The sequence below is a fragment of the Rhineura floridana genome, chromosome 7 (assembly GCF_030035675.1).
Source record: "Rhineura floridana isolate rRhiFlo1 chromosome 7, rRhiFlo1.hap2, whole genome shotgun sequence".
Classification (NCBI taxonomy): domain Eukaryota; kingdom Metazoa; phylum Chordata; class Lepidosauria; order Squamata; family Rhineuridae; genus Rhineura; species Rhineura floridana.
The window spans coordinates 112672747-112692681 of record NC_084486.1 but is presented as its reverse complement, the minus strand read 5'-3'; the positions used below and the strand labels follow the sequence as shown (position 1 = coordinate 112692681).

Sequence of the window (19935 nt, the reverse complement as noted above, 5' to 3'; positions counted from 1 at the left end):
GTTGACCATTATGCTTCTACTGACGCCTCCTTCGGGAGGCGCGTCCTGCAACACATCCTTTATGATAAGTAATTAGTTGGTGGTCCCTCCCTATTGGGGGGCTGCTTTGGTACATCCTACCTGATGGCAGGCTACCTGTGGAAAATGGTCCATTGGCCTCACCTGAAGGGTGATTTTCACAGGTAGCCTGCCATCATGGCCCTCCCTGTTGGAAGAGATCTGGATGTTCTGTTCCACCTTTTATATCCTGGCTGTTGTGCAGCCTTCTTGTTCTGCACTGTTCAGTTGCATCAAAACCTTTAAGATTCTGTTCAACTGCATATGCCTCTCTGTTGTTCTCGGGGACGTTGTCTCTATTTCCCTTGCCGCTGGGCTTGTGGGCCTTTTGTTCCTTTCAGATGTGCCACTTCGGACTCATTGCGAATGAAACTGGAGTTGGAGGGGCCGGATGCCCTAGATTTTGACTACAGTACATTCTTGCCTTCGGATGCTAGATGGCAGTATAACCCACCTGATGGCAGTCTACCTGTGAAAATCACCCTTCAGGTGAGGACAGTGGACCGTTTTGGGTCCCCAGATGTTGCTGGATTACAGTTCCCATCATTCCTGACCATTGGCCATGCAGGCTGGGACTGATGGGAGTTGTAGTTCAGCAACATCTGGGGATCCAAAAGTTGGGAAAGGCTGCACTAGTGCACTGTGGTTTATGGCTTATCATAAGGTGCGAATGTGGCCGCAGTGTTAATTCACTGGGTTCACTGTGCATAGTACTAGCTATGTCTGTCTTTATTTTATAGGTGTCTACATGTCTGGGAAAGAGCTCCGTCAATATATGCTTCCAAAAACAGCACCTTTAATGGAAAAGCTGAAAGTTTACAAAGAAACCCTACTTCCCCGGCACCCTCCAATTTTTCATGAATGGTTTCTGAGAAAATTCCCTGATCCTACTTCATGGTCAGTTATATCATTGTAACAGTACTTGGCAATGCTACTGTAATGTAAAGGGTTAAAAAGAGAACCAGATTTAATATAGCAAAAGCTACAAAAGCAAGAAGTTTATTCATTATACTAAACTGTGTGGGTTTTGTTTTGGGTTTCTTGCTGTGTTCAGAAACCTTATTATAAGAGTAAAAAAGCCAAAATAACTGTAGGGTGCCTTGATACTACTTTTTTGTAGGTACAGCAGTAGATCAGCATATTGTCGTTCCACTGCAGTGATGTCCATGGTTGGGTATATACTAGGCCTTGGGGACCGTCACGGAGAAAATATTCTGTTTGATTCCTTAACGGGTGACTGCGTGCATGTGGATTTCAACTGTCTGTTCAATAAGGTGAGAAACTAAAACACTCTCGTTGTTCCTCTCATGTAACTCAAAGCCATTTTCCTTTTCGTATTATCTGTGCTGTTCAAAAAAGTTGCACGTACATCGCAATTGCTCTTGAATTCTTGATAACTTCAAACATAATTGTTTTTATATCATGAATATACTGCCATAGTGCCTGCTTGAGATATTATTGTAATTTTTAAGGCGATCTATACTTCCAGCCTTTGCAACTATGTAGTTTGATACCAAAAATATTTCATTTTTGTGTACAGCAACTAATGAGCTGCTAGCAATGCCAGCTAATCACTTTACACTGCTTTTATATTGCATTATGTTCAAAGTGGATCACAACAAAGCAAAACATAAAGACATCAACAATATATCATTATCTGTATAAGGGATCATTCAAAGCATATATTAGCCTTTCATTTTCCATGACATATATATTGGTAAGACAGCTATGGCTATTTCTGGACCAAGATGGCTTAGCCACAGTCATCTTGGCATTAATAATCTCAAGACTCATTCTATGGGGCGTCTCACACGCTTAGCCTGGAAGCTGCAGCTGGTACAGAATGCAACAACTAAGTTATTAACTCAGACACTATGTCAACACCATATATTACATCTGCTGTAGCAGCTTCACTGACTGCTAATATGCTACCAGGAGTAGTTCAAGGTTTTGCTTTTAGCATTTAAGCCCTAAATAACTTGGGACTGGGATAACTAAGGGACTGCCTCACCAAATATTATTATTATTTATTATTATTATTATTAAATTTTACTTATACCCCACCTTTCGGCCAAAGGCCCTCAAGGTGGCTTACAAAGAAAAATAAACATAGGTATAAAAATACAATAAAAATATATATCCCTGCCTGGCAACTGTCCTCTTCAGATGGGGCACCATAGAGAGCACCATATGCCCCAGAGAGGCACTTAGCCTATACTAGAAACTGGGCTTTTAGTATTGCAGGTTCAGCTCACTGGAATAAGTTACGAGCCAAAATCAGACAAGTGCCTAGCATGATGAAGTTTACTGAAGATGTTTTTGTTTAGGAAGGCTTTCCAAGAGGTATAACCCAGTCGTTTATGGACTATCAATTTTATATCTGATGAAATTATTTTGTTGTTTTTAGAATAGGTATGGATGGTTTTTCTGTTTTTGTTTTTAGAGTTTATTGAAATTGTTTGTTTTAGAGCTTGTGTTTTGTGTACTGTTTTTATCTTGTACACTGCTTTGAGGGCTTTATGCTGTAGTCTATAAATTTGTATTTATATTTGTAATGATAGTGCAGAATGAATTTACAATAATGTGCCAGCTGGATAAGCTTTGTTAGAATGACAGCATTTATGCGGTAGTTAATGTCCACCAATTGAGAAGCGTAGTCTTATGAAATGCTAGAATTAACACTCCTTCTTATTGATTTAAAGGGAGAAACGTTTGAATTTCCAGAGATTGTTCCATTTCGTCTTACTCATAACATGGTCAATGGGATGGGTCCAATGGGGACAGAAGGTCTCTTCCGAAGAGCTTGTGAAGTTACACTGAGACTTATGCGTGACCAGAGAGAACCACTTATGAGGTACAGTAATAGGGGGATTAAGAACTTCATTATGTTATCTAAGCTTGCATTATAAACTAGTGAAAACTTTAAAAAAAATCACTGGGTGATAGCCAATGTTAGTCATAGAATATTCTGTCTGATTTCTTAATGGGTATCCATTTGATTTCTTAACAGGTACCTATTATTGCATCTAGGGGCTGCAATAACTTAACATTCATGGATTTTGGTGGGTGTGTTCTGGGTGTGTCTTTGTGGATATCACCTACTCTGTCACTTAGGGCTGTACCTTGGCATAAGAAATGATTTTTGAATTTGGGAGTGCTTCAGTCAAGCCACACTCTAATATAGCCTGTAGTGGATACTATCACATTACATGTTGCTCCCTCTGCTTCTGTGACCCCCTTTGATATCAGTGGGATGGATCCAAAGGACTGCCTATGTGAGCAGAAGGCAGTTCTGCTGGGGTATGGGGGGGAGTCCCCATTTTTGCCATTTCTCCTTTCAACTATATCATGTACTGTTTCTAAGGATGCTCAGACCCCATAATCAACTTATTGGGGGGTGGGAGATGCAATGGGGGGAAACTGGGAAAGCCTAGATCCACAGGCAAAACTCAACTCACGGTTTTTAGATCTAACCCAGTGTTCTTGCTACTCCTTCTTTAAGACTGCAATCCTATACACACTTACCTGGAAGTAAACTCCATTGACATTAGACGTGCATAAGATTGTCATTAATTTATGTGATTGATATATTGGAATAAAGTATATAATTCTGAAAGCCAAAAACAAAATTGCCCCTCTCAGTTAAATATGATCAACTTGAGAAAATGCTCTGAGAGTGCATGGCATAATTCTACTGTTGAAGCTAAGCAGGTCAGGCCCTGCAAGTTGCCTGGAGAGGAGACTACCAGGGAACTACATATAAGGTACTTTGACCTTTTAATAAATATATTCTGTAATGATTTTGAATAGAAGAAATTGGAATATTTAGAAATATGTTTCTTTTCCACCGCAACTACAATTGCAACTAAATGTATTCTCTCAAGCAATTTACTTCCTTTGTTTGTTATCTAGTGTTTTGAAGACTTTTCTCCATGATCCTCTTGTGGAGTGGAGTAAACCAGTGAGAGGCAATACAAAAACTCTAGTGAACGAAACTGGAGAAATTGTCAATGAAAAGGTGGGGGATTTAAATACAAGCAGGACTGTTGATTCATATTGTACAACAAAAATTCAGATTCTGTGCCAAGAAATCTCACACTTGGTGTACAAAGAAATCTATGCAAATTACACCTATATAAAAGTGCTTTGCTTAGATTACAAGTTTATGTTTTTGAGCCCAATATCTGAAGTGAAGTGCAAGGCAGTATGGGTTGCTGGAAGAGAGGAATGCCTGGCAACCATGAAAGGGATAGGTAGCCATATAAGGTGGAAGCTCTGGAGCTTTTATAGGAACTTGTGCTTCACCACTCACCCACATTATCCACATAAAGATGAAGGTTACCAACTTTAATATAGGATTTTTCACTAATCTTTATTGGATGCTCTACTGCATATACAAATCACAACTCTGATTAAGTCTAGCTTTAAATGATTTCATGTTTATCAGTACTTTAGGTATAATCCGTATAAATCTAGTAGTTGCAGACACCAGATTTTATTTGTGCCAGCAAAGCCTTCAATATGATTGCACTACTATTCAGATTCCTGCGATTTCACTGTTACTAACAGAGCAATCCTACATCGAGGAAGTCAGTGTAACTTAAGCCAGCTGAAGTTATGTCGGCTTAAAATACACCAGATCCTAACTCCATTCTGGAGCCCTTAGGAGAGAAAATACCAGCTCAGCCAGCAGAGCTCAGTGGGAAGAAAAGAGAAGCAGCAAAAAACAGAGCTATTGTGCATTTTTACTTAGAACACCCTTTTTGCCAGCTTAACTTGCACTAAGACTGGAGGTCACATGACGGAGCTGAACAGATGTAGGATACAGTGCAAGTTCCTCTCTCCTTAGCACTGCTCCCATCACATCCCTGGAACGCCTCTTTTTGAGGACTTACATTGGCTTAACTTATGCCAGTCTCAACTGAGCTGGGAGGGTTGGGGGTTTGCTGCTGAGCCAGGATGAGGGACCCAGTCAGCTCAGCTAGAGATCCGCTACATCCTAAGTCCCGTCAGCCCAGTGTAAATACCTATAGGATTGTGCCCTAAATTAGTTACATTTACTAGTGTTATTTCAAAGACCCGTCCTGGATAGCAAATATTATGCATAAGCAGATAAGAGCCTTTTCCACGAAGTCACATAGTAAGTTAAGCAACAAGGAGGAAAAGAGAACACAATAAATATGTTTCAAATACACTTAAAAATAACTGAAAACAATTCAGTCTGCCATTTGCCCATTCTATTAGTCTTTTGTTTTTATATTTACAACCTTCTCATTATCACTCCAGGGACAAAATGTTAAGACCACTATGTAAACCACCCTGTGGGTTTTATCCAACATGGCTCAGAGTTCTGCTTGCACAACAGTGCTTCCCCTTCCTCTCCTGAACACCCCCAAAATCTGCTCCAGAGGATTTTGAGAGTGCTTGGGGCTACAGGGGGAAGGAGGAGAGGAAAGTTCCATTTGCATGTGGAAATCTGTGCAAGACAAACAACATTAGATACAACCCTGTGTTTCTTGGATGAAGGATGAATGTGACCAACATTTACTTTCCCTGACCTCCTCACATTCCACCTAATTTACTATGTTTTTTGTTCTGTTGCCACTGGGCAGATGCTAGATGCAGATGCGTTTAAGATGCACATTAAGCAAAGACTGTAAACCGCCCAGAGAGCTTTGGCTATGGGGCAGTATATAAATGTAATAATAATAATAATAATAATGACCACATTAGGCATAATGTGCTAGTCATATTTAAATATTCTAACTCTTACATAGCCATATCAATATTTTGGTAATTTAATACTAATAACATTTGAACAGGGATGAGGAACCTTTGACCCTCTAGATGTTTTTGGACTACAGTTAGCCCCAGCCAGCATGACCAGTGGTCAGGGATGACAGGAGTTGTAGTCCAAGATTGCTTGGAGAGCCATAGGTTAGCCACTCCATGTGTGTATGTGTGTGTGAAGAATGTGTAAATTGTTTATGAAATCCCTTATCCAATCATTAATAAAAATAGTTCTTGCCACAACTTTGAGGTGGGTGGGGAGTTATTGCTGCTACAGAAAGATTAGCTTCTAGTCTATTCACAACTTTTTGTCATATGAACTATTGTTTGCTTGTTTTCAGGCCAAGACCCATGTTTTGGATATAGATCAGCGACTACAGGGTGTGATTAAGAACAGGAATAGAGTAAAGGGCCTGCCTTTGTCAATTGAAGGGCATGTTCACCATCTCATTCAAGATGCAACGGATGAGAACTTGCTGTGTCAGATGTACCTTGGCTGGGCTCCATATATGTGAACTTTTACTATTTGCAAATTAGTTGCTGTAATATGAGGCTGGGGTGATCTGAGAGAGCTGTTTTTTAAAGTAAAAAATTAACATTTTATATAGTTTCTCCTTTGCACTTATGTGTTTCATTTCCTGCTTTTGTTTGTATTGCATATTTGTATATAAATGCTACTTTCATTTGTATATTTGAAAAGCCACTTATACAGATCATTATAGAGCTGAAACCTTATATTTTAAAAAGTTTGAATACAGCATTTGAGCTACTCGATGCACCATGTTTTTATTTTGTACCTAAAATCCATCTCTATTAAATAGGTTTGCGTAATACCAAGATGCCTGACGTTACTATTGTTGCTTTGTTGAGTCCTTTTTAGTTGTTTGGCACAAATAAGAGCTATTTCATATTTAGGACTACAATGCAGAGAGCCTGTTAAAGAACATGCAAGGGTTTTTACTTGTTTACTTTATTTCCACATCTAAAAGTTGTTTTTGAAAGTGCCCCAAACTTCCATGTTGAATTGTGTAGTATCAGTGGCAATAAATCTGGTATCAGTGTAAATGTTCCTACTTGTAAAATCCTGTGAATGGGCAGAATTCTGAATGCAGTCTCTGCCAATTTATTACCATTTTGGCATTTCATATAGCATTGGTGAAATGGACTTTGCTCATTGGCAACATAATCTTTGCATTTACGCTGTGCTATCAGAAAGGCTGTCGTTTAGCCAGAAGGAAAACTTCCTAGCCTGCTCCTATGACACTAACTGTTATGGAGAAATATATATACATATATATTTATAAACATGTAAATACAGTGCTTTGTTTTTGTAAAAAATGAGGTGTCGGTATTCATATATTGATAAAAGTGCCATGGGCAGCAAAAAAAAAAAAAGTGATGATACTCTGTGCCAGTGAGTACCATCACAAAAAAACCCTGTGATGTATGTACACAGTCACACACAATAATTGTAGAAATCAATAGGTGAAGCTTTTCACAGCAAGCATATAAGCATTGTCATCTACTATTGTTGTCAGATCAAGCTGCCATCAAAGGGCCTTTAAAAGCTACCAAGCTTAGACTTTGGGCATACAAGTTTTGCTAAAACCACCATGCTTGACAACTTTAATTTTAAGGATAACCGCTGTAGTGTTGCTACTGTGTAAGTAACTTTTAAGGGGAGAGGGCAGAGTTAACTCCCATACTAGGATGTATGAAAGAACAGACTAAGATTGCAAAAGGCATATGGTCAGTTAGGAGGAACTTGTAACTGTACTAAGGTTTGTCAGTACAACTTTAACAGAAAACTCAAGTTGTGGGTTCGACAGTTCTGTGGGGGAAAACTCTTGGCAATATTTCGTGCACTCCAGAAATTTCCATTGATTCAAACCAAATAAATCTTGGCCCTGGTGAATTATGTGAAATGGATTGTGTAACTATGTCTGTATGTTTAACTGTGCCTCAGGAAAAAAATACCAAAGATTTACATAAATTCCTAAACATGTTAATGCCATGTTTGCAAAAGTCAATACTATTCTGTAAGTTCAAGCACTTGAAATGCAACTAAGTCATACTTGGAGAACACCTATTGAAATCAATGCACTTAAGTTGCAAACAGTTACCAAAAAAAAAAAGCTCACAGTACCAAAGATGTAATTGTTTCCCACTAGTTGCCCTCCAAAACAGAACGTCAAGAGAGAAGCAGCCGGGCAAGTCTTCCCAGAAAACAGGCATGGATCTAACATAAAGCATGTATATCTTATCACCTTATGTTCATATGTTAGAGCAGCCTTTCCCAACCAGTGTGCCTCCAGATATTTGTTGGACCACAACTCCCATCAGCCTCAGCCAGCACTGCCAATGGCTGAGGCTGATGGGAGTTGTGGTCCAACAACATCTGGAGGCACACCGGTTGGGAAAGGCTGTGTTAGAGGGAGACCACGCTGGTCCACTGCTAAAAGTAGAAACTTTTGCTTGTTGTTACGCTGGAATGTCACAAATCACTGTCATCTAGATGCTAAGCATGATATGGTACTATAATAGTTTTGCTTACATCAGTCTGGTGTAACCGAATAAGAGTTGGAGATGAACTAGGGTGATCTGAATTAGCTACTCAGCTAATGAAACTCGGGGGACTATATAGCCTTGGGCTAGTCAATCACTCGGGTTCGGTGTGAGGATCAAATGGGGATGACCATGTGTGTCACCTTCCAGCTCCTTTTGAAGGCTTGAATAAGACCACACCAGCGGCGTCACTAGCCAGGTGCAGGGAGTGCGGACCGCACCAGGGTAACACCACGAGAGGTGGGTGTCACCCAGAGCCGCCCCGCCCCTAGGCACCCTAGGTCTGGTAGAGGAGGAGGTCCATGGGGGTGACACCATGAGTTACCGCAGCGGGTGACACCAACCCTAGTGACGCCACTGGACCACACATTAAAATCAAAAGACTCCCGTGGAGTGGAAGCTTTCACAGTTTGAGCTGCAATGCTTAACAGTCTATACACAAAGGAGGGCAGGAGCTCAGTTGTGTCTACCTCTGCTGTTGAAGGCAGTATGCCTTTGAAAACCAGTAGCTGGGAATCTCAAGTGGGGAGAGTATTGTGCTCTGGTCTTGCTTGTGGTCTTCCCATGGGCATCTGGTTGGCCACTGAGAGAACTGGTTGCAGGACTGGCTGGGCCTTTGGCCTGATCCAGCAGGGCCATTCTTAGGCATACTAGAAAAATGATTTTTTTAACAGCAGTATCTTGCTACCAGGCAAGACTAAGCAGTACTTTCTTGATTAAAGATGCTACAGGTGCATCCCATGGGGTTGCCCCCCAAGAGAGTGACAGCAGAGGCCCAATGCTGTTTTCTCCATCTGCTCCTTGAATTACTGCTCTGCTTTGGGAAATAATTTTAGCGTAGGGTTTCCCTGTCCTTTTCTTGCAGAGCTTCTGTGCCTTCAACGGTCGTGTGATGAATTTAACAGGAGAAGAAATTCTTAAGACTTTTAAAAAATACAAAACACCTTTACTTTTGACGTCAAAAGTCACTCTACCCAACGCGTGAAAGAAAAAAGCGCCCCCCAAACAGGCTTTTTCTCTCTTTCTTTTTCTCTTAGCAATCCACTATTTATCAGCTGGAAGTTTTTAGCAGCCCAAATGTGGCAACTGTTAGCCTGTAGTTCCTGTGTCTTCCGGCAGGGCGTGCCTGCGTGCGTAGCATGGGCCGCCTGCCTTGTTTGTTCTTTGACGCAGTGCCGGTCGCTCTAGCAAGAGCTGCTCTATAGTAAACTCAGGCCCTTGCCGGAAGAAAGTGAGGGGAGGCGGCGGAGGCCAGTGGTTTGTGTCCGGCAGGGCTGGAGTTTGAACGGGCAGCTGAGGTGAAACGCAGTAGCCGCCATGGGGGTACCGAAGTTTTACCGGTGGATCTCGGAGCGGTATCCGTGTCTCAGCCAGGTGGTGAAGGAACATCAGGTAAGCAGTGGCTGTGGGTTGTTTTCTCTCCTTTCTTGGAGAGATCGGGACGGGGTCTCAGTCGGTATCCATCGGATGAAGGTGGGCGAGAGAAGGGACTCTTTCTCAGTAGCGTGGCAAGCCGGTCTGTTGGTGAAAGCCGCGCCTGGCCTCAGTCCCTACTCCCTACCTCTGTGGGGCTGTGTGAAAGCCTCGCTCCTTCGACTGGTTTTGGTCGGGCGGGGTGGGTGGGACGAAGTCTTTTGACATGAAACCTCATCTATATTCCCTGAGCCGCGCTAGTGAAGTTTCTCCAGTATCACCTTGAAATTAGTTTAGGGTTTCTGGCTATTTCCCTTGAGTTGTGCTGCCTTACTTATTTCTTACTATCTCATTGTCTATTGAGCTCCTTTGACGAAAGGTAGTCGTGGTCCTCGTAATCAAAGAGAAATATCACCGAGGAAAGCAGCTTGGACTGGGAGGTGACTTGAGGACCCCGAAAGGCAAGGGTGGGTGTTTCTTTTTCGCCCCGCTGCCACTCTTCATGAGAGCCAGTGTGGTGTAGTGGTTAGAGTGTTGGACTACGACCTGGGAGACCACGGTTCGAATGCCCACACAGCCATGAAGCTCACTGGGTGACCTTGGGCCAGTCACTGTTTCTCAGCCTCATGAAAACCCTATTCATAGGGTTGCCATAAGTCAGAATCGACTTGAAGGCAGTACATTTACATTTTTGCCACTCTTCATTCCTGACTGTAGCCGCCAGCAACTGCTTTTCATTTAGAGAGGAGAGCAAGTCGAGGGGAAGTTATATGGAACTCGGAGACACTTTGTAGTTTGGCCAAATGCGTGAAGTAGTTAAGCTTTGGGAACATGCCGTGAATTAAACCCTTGTTTAAAAATACATGCCTCTGGAGCCACCCAACAACTACAGCTTTAGCCATTTATTTTGCCCGACGAAGAATTCTGTGGAGCAGGAAATCCTGCGTGCTTCCACAACATGAGAAATTGGTCCAGTAAAATACACAGTTATTTACTGTAAACATTTATATCATTGTTAAACAGCAGACTATGAAAACCACTGTGTGTGTGTGTGTGTGTGTGTGTGTGTGAGTGAAAGAGAGTGAGGGCTTAACCACACGGGAGCATTGATACATACTAAAGATATTTTAACCTCCGTTTTCTATTTGCATCGTCCACAGTATCAATGCCAGCTGCAAACACAGTATTTTCTATTCACACTGAGGGGAAGGATCAATCAAGCAGTTTCCTAATGACCACACCCTCTAATTTAACATTTCTATTCCCTCTGGTTGCTTGGTAACAGACCATGCTCAGTTTGTTCTACCAGCTGCAGTAGGTTCCACTTTAACAACAACAACAACCTGGAAGTGCGATTATTTGTTTTTTCACTGGTACGATACAGCTGAAATGCAAACCTTTATTTGAGCAGTGTTGCACTTTTGCACACAAGTTGCACACAAGTTAGGCGGAAAAGAAAAATAACATAAACAACATAAACAAGGCCAGCAGAACTGAAGAGAGCTGCTTGTCGGCCCACAGGAAACAATATGAAAGAAGGGAGGAGGAGATAGTGGGTGTGGAGAAGAGAACAATTGACACACCCATGTAAAATCATTGGAGCAAAGCATTTGCAAGCACTAGAGATATGGAGTGAAGACTTTTTTCTTCCCTTTTTGTATTGTCAGTGGGTTAGGTTAGTACAGATTTACAGGGGGGAAACTGTGTGATAGCTTCTGTTTGCTGGTAATATGTGAACCATGCAAATTAGAAGGAGGTGCAGATAGTACCAGACACAGAGTAAACTGGGCTCCTCCTGGGAAAAAGGGCAAGATATAAATCTAATAAATAAATAAATAAAATAAACCACTGTGTAGATGGGGCCTGAGGGAGAGAATATACCCAGCAGAAAGAGAATGAAGGTGGTGGAAAATGACTCAGGCTGCTGAATTGAAAGGGTCTGGTGACCTGTTGTGGGGTTGCCAAAAGCCTTCGTTCACTCTTGCTGCAGTTCTATGCAAACATACCTGGAAGTTCACCTCTTAGAGAGTTTTATGATTAAGCGGTCAAAAAATCTTTCTGAATAAATAAAAATAGGTTGTACTCAATTCAGGAACTTCAGACACACAGGGTTGCACTGCCAACCAGTATTACCAGTTTAATAGTCTTTTGGACTACTGTTTGTCTTGGTGGTCTACCAATTACAGATTTTTTTGCTTACGGAACTGCTGCTTTGAACCAATATAAAATAGCAACTTTTGATTTTGATGGTAGTATCATTTGAGAGCCACTATGCTGTATTAGTGGTTAAAGTGTTGGACTAGCACTGGGGAGGACCAAGCTCGAATCCCCCAACTCTGCTGAAAGGATCACTGTGTGACCTTGGGCTCTCAGCCATACCTACCTCGTGGTTGTGAGGATAAAATTGCGGAGTGGAGGAAAGGCAGAATAGAAACATAATAAAATAAATTAAAATATTTTTTGTTCTAGAAAGAGCCAAAACCAGTTACTGTTCTTATAGTTACTGTTTAATTCAGGGATGGATAATCTTTTTTGGCTCAACCCTGTGGGAGCCACAAATGAGCAGTGGGCATGGTTATCTCACAGTCTGAAACACTGAGTCCCTTCCTCAGCTGATTTGTGCAAAGGGGTGTTAGTGCCCCCATCAAATAAACAAACTGACAACCAGGGTTGGGCTTATTTAGATCTCCATCAAGGAAGGATTTGTTTTGGTTCAGGAACTGCTGCTTTGAATCATTATAAAATAACTTTTGGTTTTGAAGGTGGTATCACTTGAGAGTCACCATGGTGTAGTAGCGATTAAAGTGTTGCACTAGGACTGAGGAGGCCCAAGCTCGAATCTCCCAATTCTGCCAGGAAGATCATTGGGTGACCTTGGGCTCTCAGCCAAACCTACCTCACATGGTGGTTGTGAGAGGAAAATTGGGGAGTGGAGCACTGGCTACTTCAAATTTCTTTTTGCCACCACCCAAATTGGAGAATGGAGTGGGGGAGAGAAAAATGTGCTTGGGGTGCCATACAAGGCCCCCATTTTGTGGTTAAGCCACCCTTGGTCTTGTCAGGAATCTTACACTTTAGTTACAGACTTGTGTATGTATACTTGGGAGTAAGTCCTATATTTACTTCCTCCAGAGAAAATATGTTCAATGATATACAGATTATAGCTTTCCATTCAGGAAGTGTTGTTTACTTGTAGTTTATTTTAATTTATAGAAATATAGGAAGATATGTGTCATCTCATGGCATGATAATGTTCTTATGTAAATTGCAGGGTTTTCCCCTCTATGGAAATGTTTAACAGATCAGCTTCACTTTCGTTTCTGTTATGAGCTCTGTAGTTTCTCATTCGAGACAGAAATGCAGTGAAATGTTTTAACTGGAGTCATAGTTTTGAATTCTCCCAGTAATAACATGAAAACAGTTTATTTGTTTGCAACATTTGTATGCCTTGTTTAAGGATAAAGGCAAGGCGGCTCATGTAAATACTTAAAAGCTAAATTACACCTTAAAACATTTTGGTTACAATTATAAAAACTAAAACAGCAGTGTAAATATGCAGTCCAGTCCAGTAGCCCCCACATTTTAAAAAAACCCTTAAATGTGCCTGTATTACCTGGTGCATCAGTATTATATGATATCGTTGTTTAGCTGAGCAATTTACTTATCATATTTGTATCCTGTTGTTCCTCTGAGGAGATGAGTAACATTTTAGCTTTGTACAACTGTCTTGTGTGTTAGGTTAGTCTGAGAGATGACTTACCAAACGCCGCAAGTTAGCTTCATAGTTTCAGTAAAACCTCTTAAGTTCTAAATGGTTGAAAGCTGTAACCTGCTGTCTCCATGCCATGCTAAAGAGTACTGGTAATTCTAGTGGTAGGTGTACTTTGCCTGTTTGCTGAAGTTGACCTCCTGGAACATTCAGTAATAGTTGTGAAGTTTTTCACTGCATTTGTGATTCCTGATAAATTTGGGAAAAAATTTAAGGCTCAAAGTTAAATCTCTGGAGACATTTGAATGAGTTTTTAAAAAATGAAGGTATGATGAGGTATCAGCAGAACCATATTTCTGTGCTGCCCTTCAATAAAAACTCTCATGGCTTTCATGAAGTGTAACACCCTCCACACTCTAATAATTCTTTTTTTTTACTTTTGGATTCTCAAGCTTTCAAAACACTGGCCCAATTTGCACACAACATTAAGGCAAACTATGGCTTAACAAGTGTGTGTGGGCACTGGCAGTAAGTGCCCACTTCACTCTTCTCTGGTCCTGCTGCTACCACATACTAAACCATGGTTTGGCTTAACATTATGTTCAAACCCAATCTCGTGGTTTGTTGCTGCCAAGCAAATCATGAGTGGTAAGCTAAGAACAAGCCATGGCTACGGCTTGTCGTTTGTTTTGAGCAAGAAAAACCACAAACCTGGATTTGGACATAAGCCAAATGATGACTTGTCTATGGATAGTATGGGAACAGCAAAGTGGCTGTGATTTTTACTGTGAGTACCTGCATGCGTAGTTTGGTTTAGTATCGCATGCAAACCAGGGAATATGGTATTCATCGATGGCTTCCTTGCTGTTATAAGCAGAACATATCTCTTGACTACTTGCTTGTAAATAATCAGAGTATCCATTTTCTTCAAAACCAGGAATTTATAAAGAGCACTTCCAGAATTCACAGTTAAAAACTATTTTTCCTCTCCCAAAAGGTGGAATTCATTAGCAACACAGAAAGTATTTCACATATAGATATAGAACCATATCTGCAGAAATGAGAATAATGGAGCACATTGTTTCTCACTAAGCCGGTGGATAACTGCCAATTATCTTAATGAATGGTGCTAAATGTCTTTTCTAGATTCCAGAATTTGACAACTTGTACCTGGACATGAATGGTATCATTCATCAGTGTTCACACCCTAACGATGATGATGTTCACTTCAGAATCTCTGAAGACAAGATCTTTGCTGATATATTTCACTACTTGGAAGTATTGTTTCGCATTATTAAACCAAGAAAGGTTTTCTTCATGGCAGTAGATGGAGTCGCTCCAAGAGCAAAAATGAACCAACAACGTGGTAGACGTTTTAGGTGTGTGAATTCTTGTTATTATTTGATCCCTCATATCTTCTCTGGATGCATAAGTTATTTCCTATTCGTGGTAGTTAATACTGTAGCTGTTGCTAATAGGATGATATTCTTTGTTCCAGAAAAGCTGTGGTTCTTTGAGAGGTCTACAGTTTTTGGCCAGCCTTTCTGGATTAGGCAAAAAATATAGTTCCCAACACCCCCCACTGGCATTTCCCAAGGGAAAGGCCTGCTTATAGTGTTGGGTGATGCTGCCAAAGACATTCTACGCACCTTTGAGAAGTGATCTAAAATGCTCCTCCAACTCTGATATTCCCAAGGAAAGTGACACTTCCAGAGGCACTCTGTATACTAGTTGGAGGAGGAAGCAGCTGTTGGGTGCCACTTCCCAAAGGTGCATCGGACACCAGGGAAACGCTGGGAGGAGTATGCACAGTTGAGCACTGCTTCCCAACGATGCACAGAGCATCTGCAAGCAACACCACTCAATGCTCCTATCCACTCAAGTCTTTCCCAAGGCAAAAGTGAGGTGAGAGTTGATATAGTGCATTGTTGCCCAAAGGCACTCAGGGCACATTCAGGCAGCAGTGTCCTCTTCTTCCCACCAGCCTACCTGCTTTGAAGCAGGAAAGATAAACAACTTGTGCCTATTTGGCGCTGCTTAGCTAAGGCTCTTCAGGTGCCTTTGCCATGCAGCTGCCAAACAATCTTCTTCCCCATGTTGGAACTGGGAGATGGCAGAGATTGCAGTGCAACTACCTCTGCAGCTTCAAAGTTGGGATGAAGACTGTCTATCTGTAACATTTGCCAGTTCAGAGTACCAAACCCATCATGGAGAGCATACTTGTGGAAGTCTGGGTGCTGTGCCGCTCATCTGCAAATAATATTTTTCTCTATGTTTGTATATCTCAATGCTTTTAGTTTTTTGTTGCTTACTTTGTTAAACCTAAGGTATTCATATGTTTTGGAGGCTCCTTCATGTACTGGAGCTGACATTGTAATTGATGGAGAAATCCATACTTGTTTGGAGCTCATAATGAAGTGCTTGGGCACCTTAAGAACATGGTCTCTAAAATCATTAGAAGGATTAGCACAACTAAGGCTTGTTCATTTCAGTAGGACTTAAAAAGAGATTTTAGATTTGTTTGCATTGTGTTCTGCTAAATACAGTAGGACAAATTTAAACACCTGTGTATGTTAGCTAAATTAACTTTTTTGGTGTTTTTTTTTTTAAAAAGCTGTGAGTTTCTGGGACCAGGGTTGGTATTAGATGTTATGCCATGAAAGACCGATGTAATTTTGAGAGCAGGAGTGTAATTTTTTGACAAAAGTTACAGTCCTTCTCACACTGAGTATGAAGTAAGTCGCATTGAGCACAGTTGGAGCTGCTCCAGTGTAAACTTGCTTGGAATTGTACTGTAAGAATTTAAGCTGTAAAGCAGGAAGTCCCTGTTTAAATCTCACATTCACTTGTAATTCACTGAATAACCTTAAGTCACTATCTTCCCTCCTGTCTATATTACGGGGATTATACTAACGTAACCCGTACAAGGTGAGAGCATTGAGATAATGTATATGCATTGATTTTAATGCTTTATACTCTAAAATGTTGAGTGTTGTTACAGGTCAGCGAAGGAGGCAGAAGACAAAATAAAGAAGGCATTAGAAAAAGGAGAAACTCTTCCAACAGAAGCCAGATTTGATTCCAATTGTATTACACCAGGTAAGGGAGTCTCAGTCTTCAAAGTTAAGCTGCCTTCTGGAACAGCATCCTTTTTTCTGCCTCATATAAGAATCCTATGGCTCATTTGAAATTAAAGGATATGGTTTCAAAAGTGCTGGAAGCCAAAGGTTTCTATCTATTGACTCAGTGGGAGTCTTCTTTTGAAATAACTTCAAAACTGTGGCAAATTGATCATCAAAGTCAGTGTTATGAGACTGCTCTTGTGGGTTGCACTAGTAGATTAAATTAGCAGAATCTCAATGTTTTGAGATGGTTACAGTGGCAAATGTTTGTCTTTATGCCAGGGTAACTCTGGAAACCAGATAAATATGTTGTGTATAGGATTTACTTGAGGTGATATTCAGCTAAAGTTCCCTATCAGAATTTGTTTATACTCAGAGCCATTTAGCCACCCAAAAACAGAGTTTGCGACACTAGTTAATTGTTAATCTTTTCCAAAGAAACATTTTTTTATTAATTTTTGAGGATTCAATATGTGAAGATGTAACTTTTAGATTTCTGTTACTAGGGACTGAATTCATGGCCAGGTTGCATGAACACCTGAAGTATTTTGTAAATATGAAGATTTCAACAGACAAATCCTGGCAAGGCGTAACTGTCTACTTATCAGGCCATGAGGTTACTTTTTAAATTAGTAATTCCTTATTAATTTAATGTTTAACAAAGTAGTATTTACTAATTTTGTGTTTTCTTTTCATTCAGACACCAGGAGAAGGGGAACATAAAATTATGGAATTTATAAGGTCAGAGAAAGCAAAGCTTGACCATGATCCAAACACAAGGCACTGTCTGTACGGTTTAGATGCTGACTTGGTATGTTCAGGTTAAAAGTGTATGCATGGGAATGTGTAGATTTTGGAATAAATGAAATTCTGGATATGAACATATGTTGTTGTGATCTACACTGTCTTCTAAAACGACACAAAGTGCTTTCATGTATGCACTGAGATTTGTCACACCACTGAATGTAACCCTTTGTACTTGTCTGAGTTTTGAAAGCAGCTTGTTTAGTAGTGTGGCAGATGCTTTGGAAGGAGGGGGACTCGCCAGTGAAATCCTTTCAGATCTGGGCTTATTTGCTTTGCTGTAAAAAGAACTAATTCAGGGTTTGCACAACATGTTGCAATTTTTCCAGAGGGACAGCTGTGTTAATTTTTAGCAACACAAACAACAGTCTTGTGGCACCTGAAAAACTGACAAATTTATTATGGCCTAAGCTTTTGAGAACTTGGTTGATGCTAGAAAAAATCTTGAAAATTCTTCTTTCAACAGATTATGCTTGGGCTGACAAGTCATGAGCCACATTTCTCCCTCTTACGAGAAGAGGTCCGATTTGGTGGCAAAAAGTCCCAAAGGTAATTGCTGTAAAAATAGTAATTGCATAAAAAGGAAAATTAAACAAAACTACTGGATAGCTATTTTCTTTAAAGTTTGAATATTCCAAAAAATTACAGATTTCAATCACCTTATTCAGCTGCATTCAATGATTTTACAGAGTGTGTGCCCCAGAAGAAACCACTTTTCATTTACTGCACTTGTCGTTAATGAGAGAATATATTGACTATGAATTTTCACCAGTTAAAGTAAGTATGAATGGACCACAGGCAAAAGTTGTAAAAAGGTTTGCATATGACATTGAACATGAATTATTTGTATCAACCTTTATTTACCAGGACAAGATATCGTTTACATATGAAATTGAAAGAATAATAGATGACTGGATCTTAATGGGCTTTCTTGTTGGAAATGATTTTATCCCTCATCTACCTCACTTGCATATTAACCATGATGCATTGCCACTGCTTTATAGAATGTACATGGCTATATTGCCTGAACTTGGAGGTAAGCAGTCTGTCACATTAGCTAGTGCAATATGGTCTTTGAAAATTATTTCTTGTAGCAAACCCTTGATAGTGTTACAAAGAAGACAACAGAATGAAAACAACAGCAGTAAACCTAATCTTTAAGTCCTGTATTATATTCCTCTTATTGCTTGTCCTGAACTATCTGCTGGAAAAGCAGCTCATTGTTATAAGCATAAATCAGATTTTTCTTATTTAATAGGTTACATTAATGAAAGTGGGCACCTCAACTTACCTCGTTTTGAGAAATACCTCACAAAATTGTCAGATGTAAGTATAACTTCTTTCTCTTAAAAAAAGCTAAAGTCTCAGCTGAAGGCCCTGTATGTATCTTCAATTTACAGAATCTCAGCATCCTTTTTTTTTTAAAAAAAAGCAGATTTCTGTTATCAAAGTAGAGAGATACTTGAAAATTTGAAAGGTAGCATGATTTAAAACCTTGGGCAGCTTCACCCATTTTGGAATTAGAAGGCATGCCACATGCACATGCAGTAAACCCTTTGTTGTATGAGATTGCATGCTGTAGGGAGCGACAATTGATTCTGGCTTCCTAGTATGTATGTCCAATCTTATAAAAATGAAACCCTCTACCATACATGTTTTGGAATATGCATGAAGCATTGTGTCTTCTAATATTATAACTGTAATATTATCAGCCTGCTTTTCTCATGTTGGAATTGACTTGCCTTTTATCTCAGTAAAGGCATTTAATCCACACCTCTCAAATATATTCTACTTCTGTAGATCAGCATAGCTTCACTTCTGCTGCCACAGCATTATTTTTGCTGTTGGTCTCTAGTATGTGATAAACTTCCACTGGTGGCCCTTAATGCTAAACAGGTACTGTTTTTCTTTCTTCCATCTATTTTAACAGTTTGATCGTGACCATTTCAGTGAAATCTTTGTAGATCTAAAGTGGTTTGAAAGCAAAGTAGGGAATAAATATTTGAATGAGGCAGCTGGTATCGCAGCAGAAGAATCAAAAATGCAAAACAAACACAAGGTTAGTCGTTTAGTTAAAATGTATTGATGAAATGTATAGAAATAAACTCACACTGCAGAATTTTTTTAATCCAGAACTATTTTTGCTGCTTACAGCATGTAAAGTTTTTTTTTTAATACTTAGTTTGACTGATACATACTTGTATGATAATATGTTGAGGAAAAGGTCTCTCCCCAAGCCTGATCTGGGTCTTGAACTGATGCCCTAAGGGATTCAGGTGGGGATTTAGCTGGTGCATCATCACCTGACCAAAGGAAGGCATCAGCCAAAGTAGCACCTCGGATCCACAGGGTAGAAAGGATCAATTGATACTTCCTAACCCATATAAAAGTTTTCTTGGTCATGCTTGCTCACAGCTTTGAATAACTGAGAGAATTCCTTTTGGTGCCTTATAGACAGCCGTTGTTTTGCAAAAG

General features: G+C 40.2%; 2 protein-coding genes across 4 annotated transcripts in view; both read left to right on the top strand.

The window, feature by feature from the left end:
• The window catches only part of ATR (ATR serine/threonine kinase), a 112642-nt gene extending 105958 nt beyond the window's left edge, over positions 1-6684 (top strand). Inside the window, exons 43-47 of the mRNA XM_061636920.1 lie at positions 798-954; positions 1178-1331; positions 2760-2911; positions 3970-4075; positions 6189-6684. Coding sequence (XP_061492904.1) covers positions 798-954; positions 1178-1331; positions 2760-2911; positions 3970-4075; positions 6189-6362 — 743 coding nt within the window. The 3' untranslated portion in view covers positions 6363-6684. The remainder of the gene's footprint in view (positions 1-797; positions 955-1177; positions 1332-2759; positions 2912-3969; positions 4076-6188) is intronic.
• A 2876-nt stretch (positions 6685-9560) lies between these two features.
• XRN1 (5'-3' exoribonuclease 1) overlaps positions 9561-19935 on the top strand; it is a 91165-nt gene continuing 80790 nt past the window's right edge. For 2 of the 3 annotated variants that reach the window (XM_061636923.1, XM_061636925.1), the window contains exons 1-10: positions 9562-9804; positions 14681-14913; positions 16536-16633; positions 17163-17272; positions 17357-17467; positions 17927-18009; positions 18150-18237; positions 18328-18496; positions 18719-18786; positions 19391-19519. In XM_061636923.1, the coding sequence (XP_061492907.1) occupies positions 9730-9804; positions 14681-14913; positions 16536-16633; positions 17163-17272; positions 17357-17467; positions 17927-18009; positions 18150-18237; positions 18328-18496; positions 18719-18786; positions 19391-19519 (1164 nt within the window). In that variant the 5' untranslated portion in view covers positions 9562-9729. Of the gene's footprint in view, positions 9805-14680; positions 14914-16535; positions 16634-17162; positions 17273-17356; positions 17468-17926; positions 18010-18149; positions 18238-18327; positions 18497-18718; positions 18787-19390; positions 19520-19935 lie in introns of all 3 variants that reach the window. The other variant, XM_061636924.1, reaches the window with a different exon arrangement.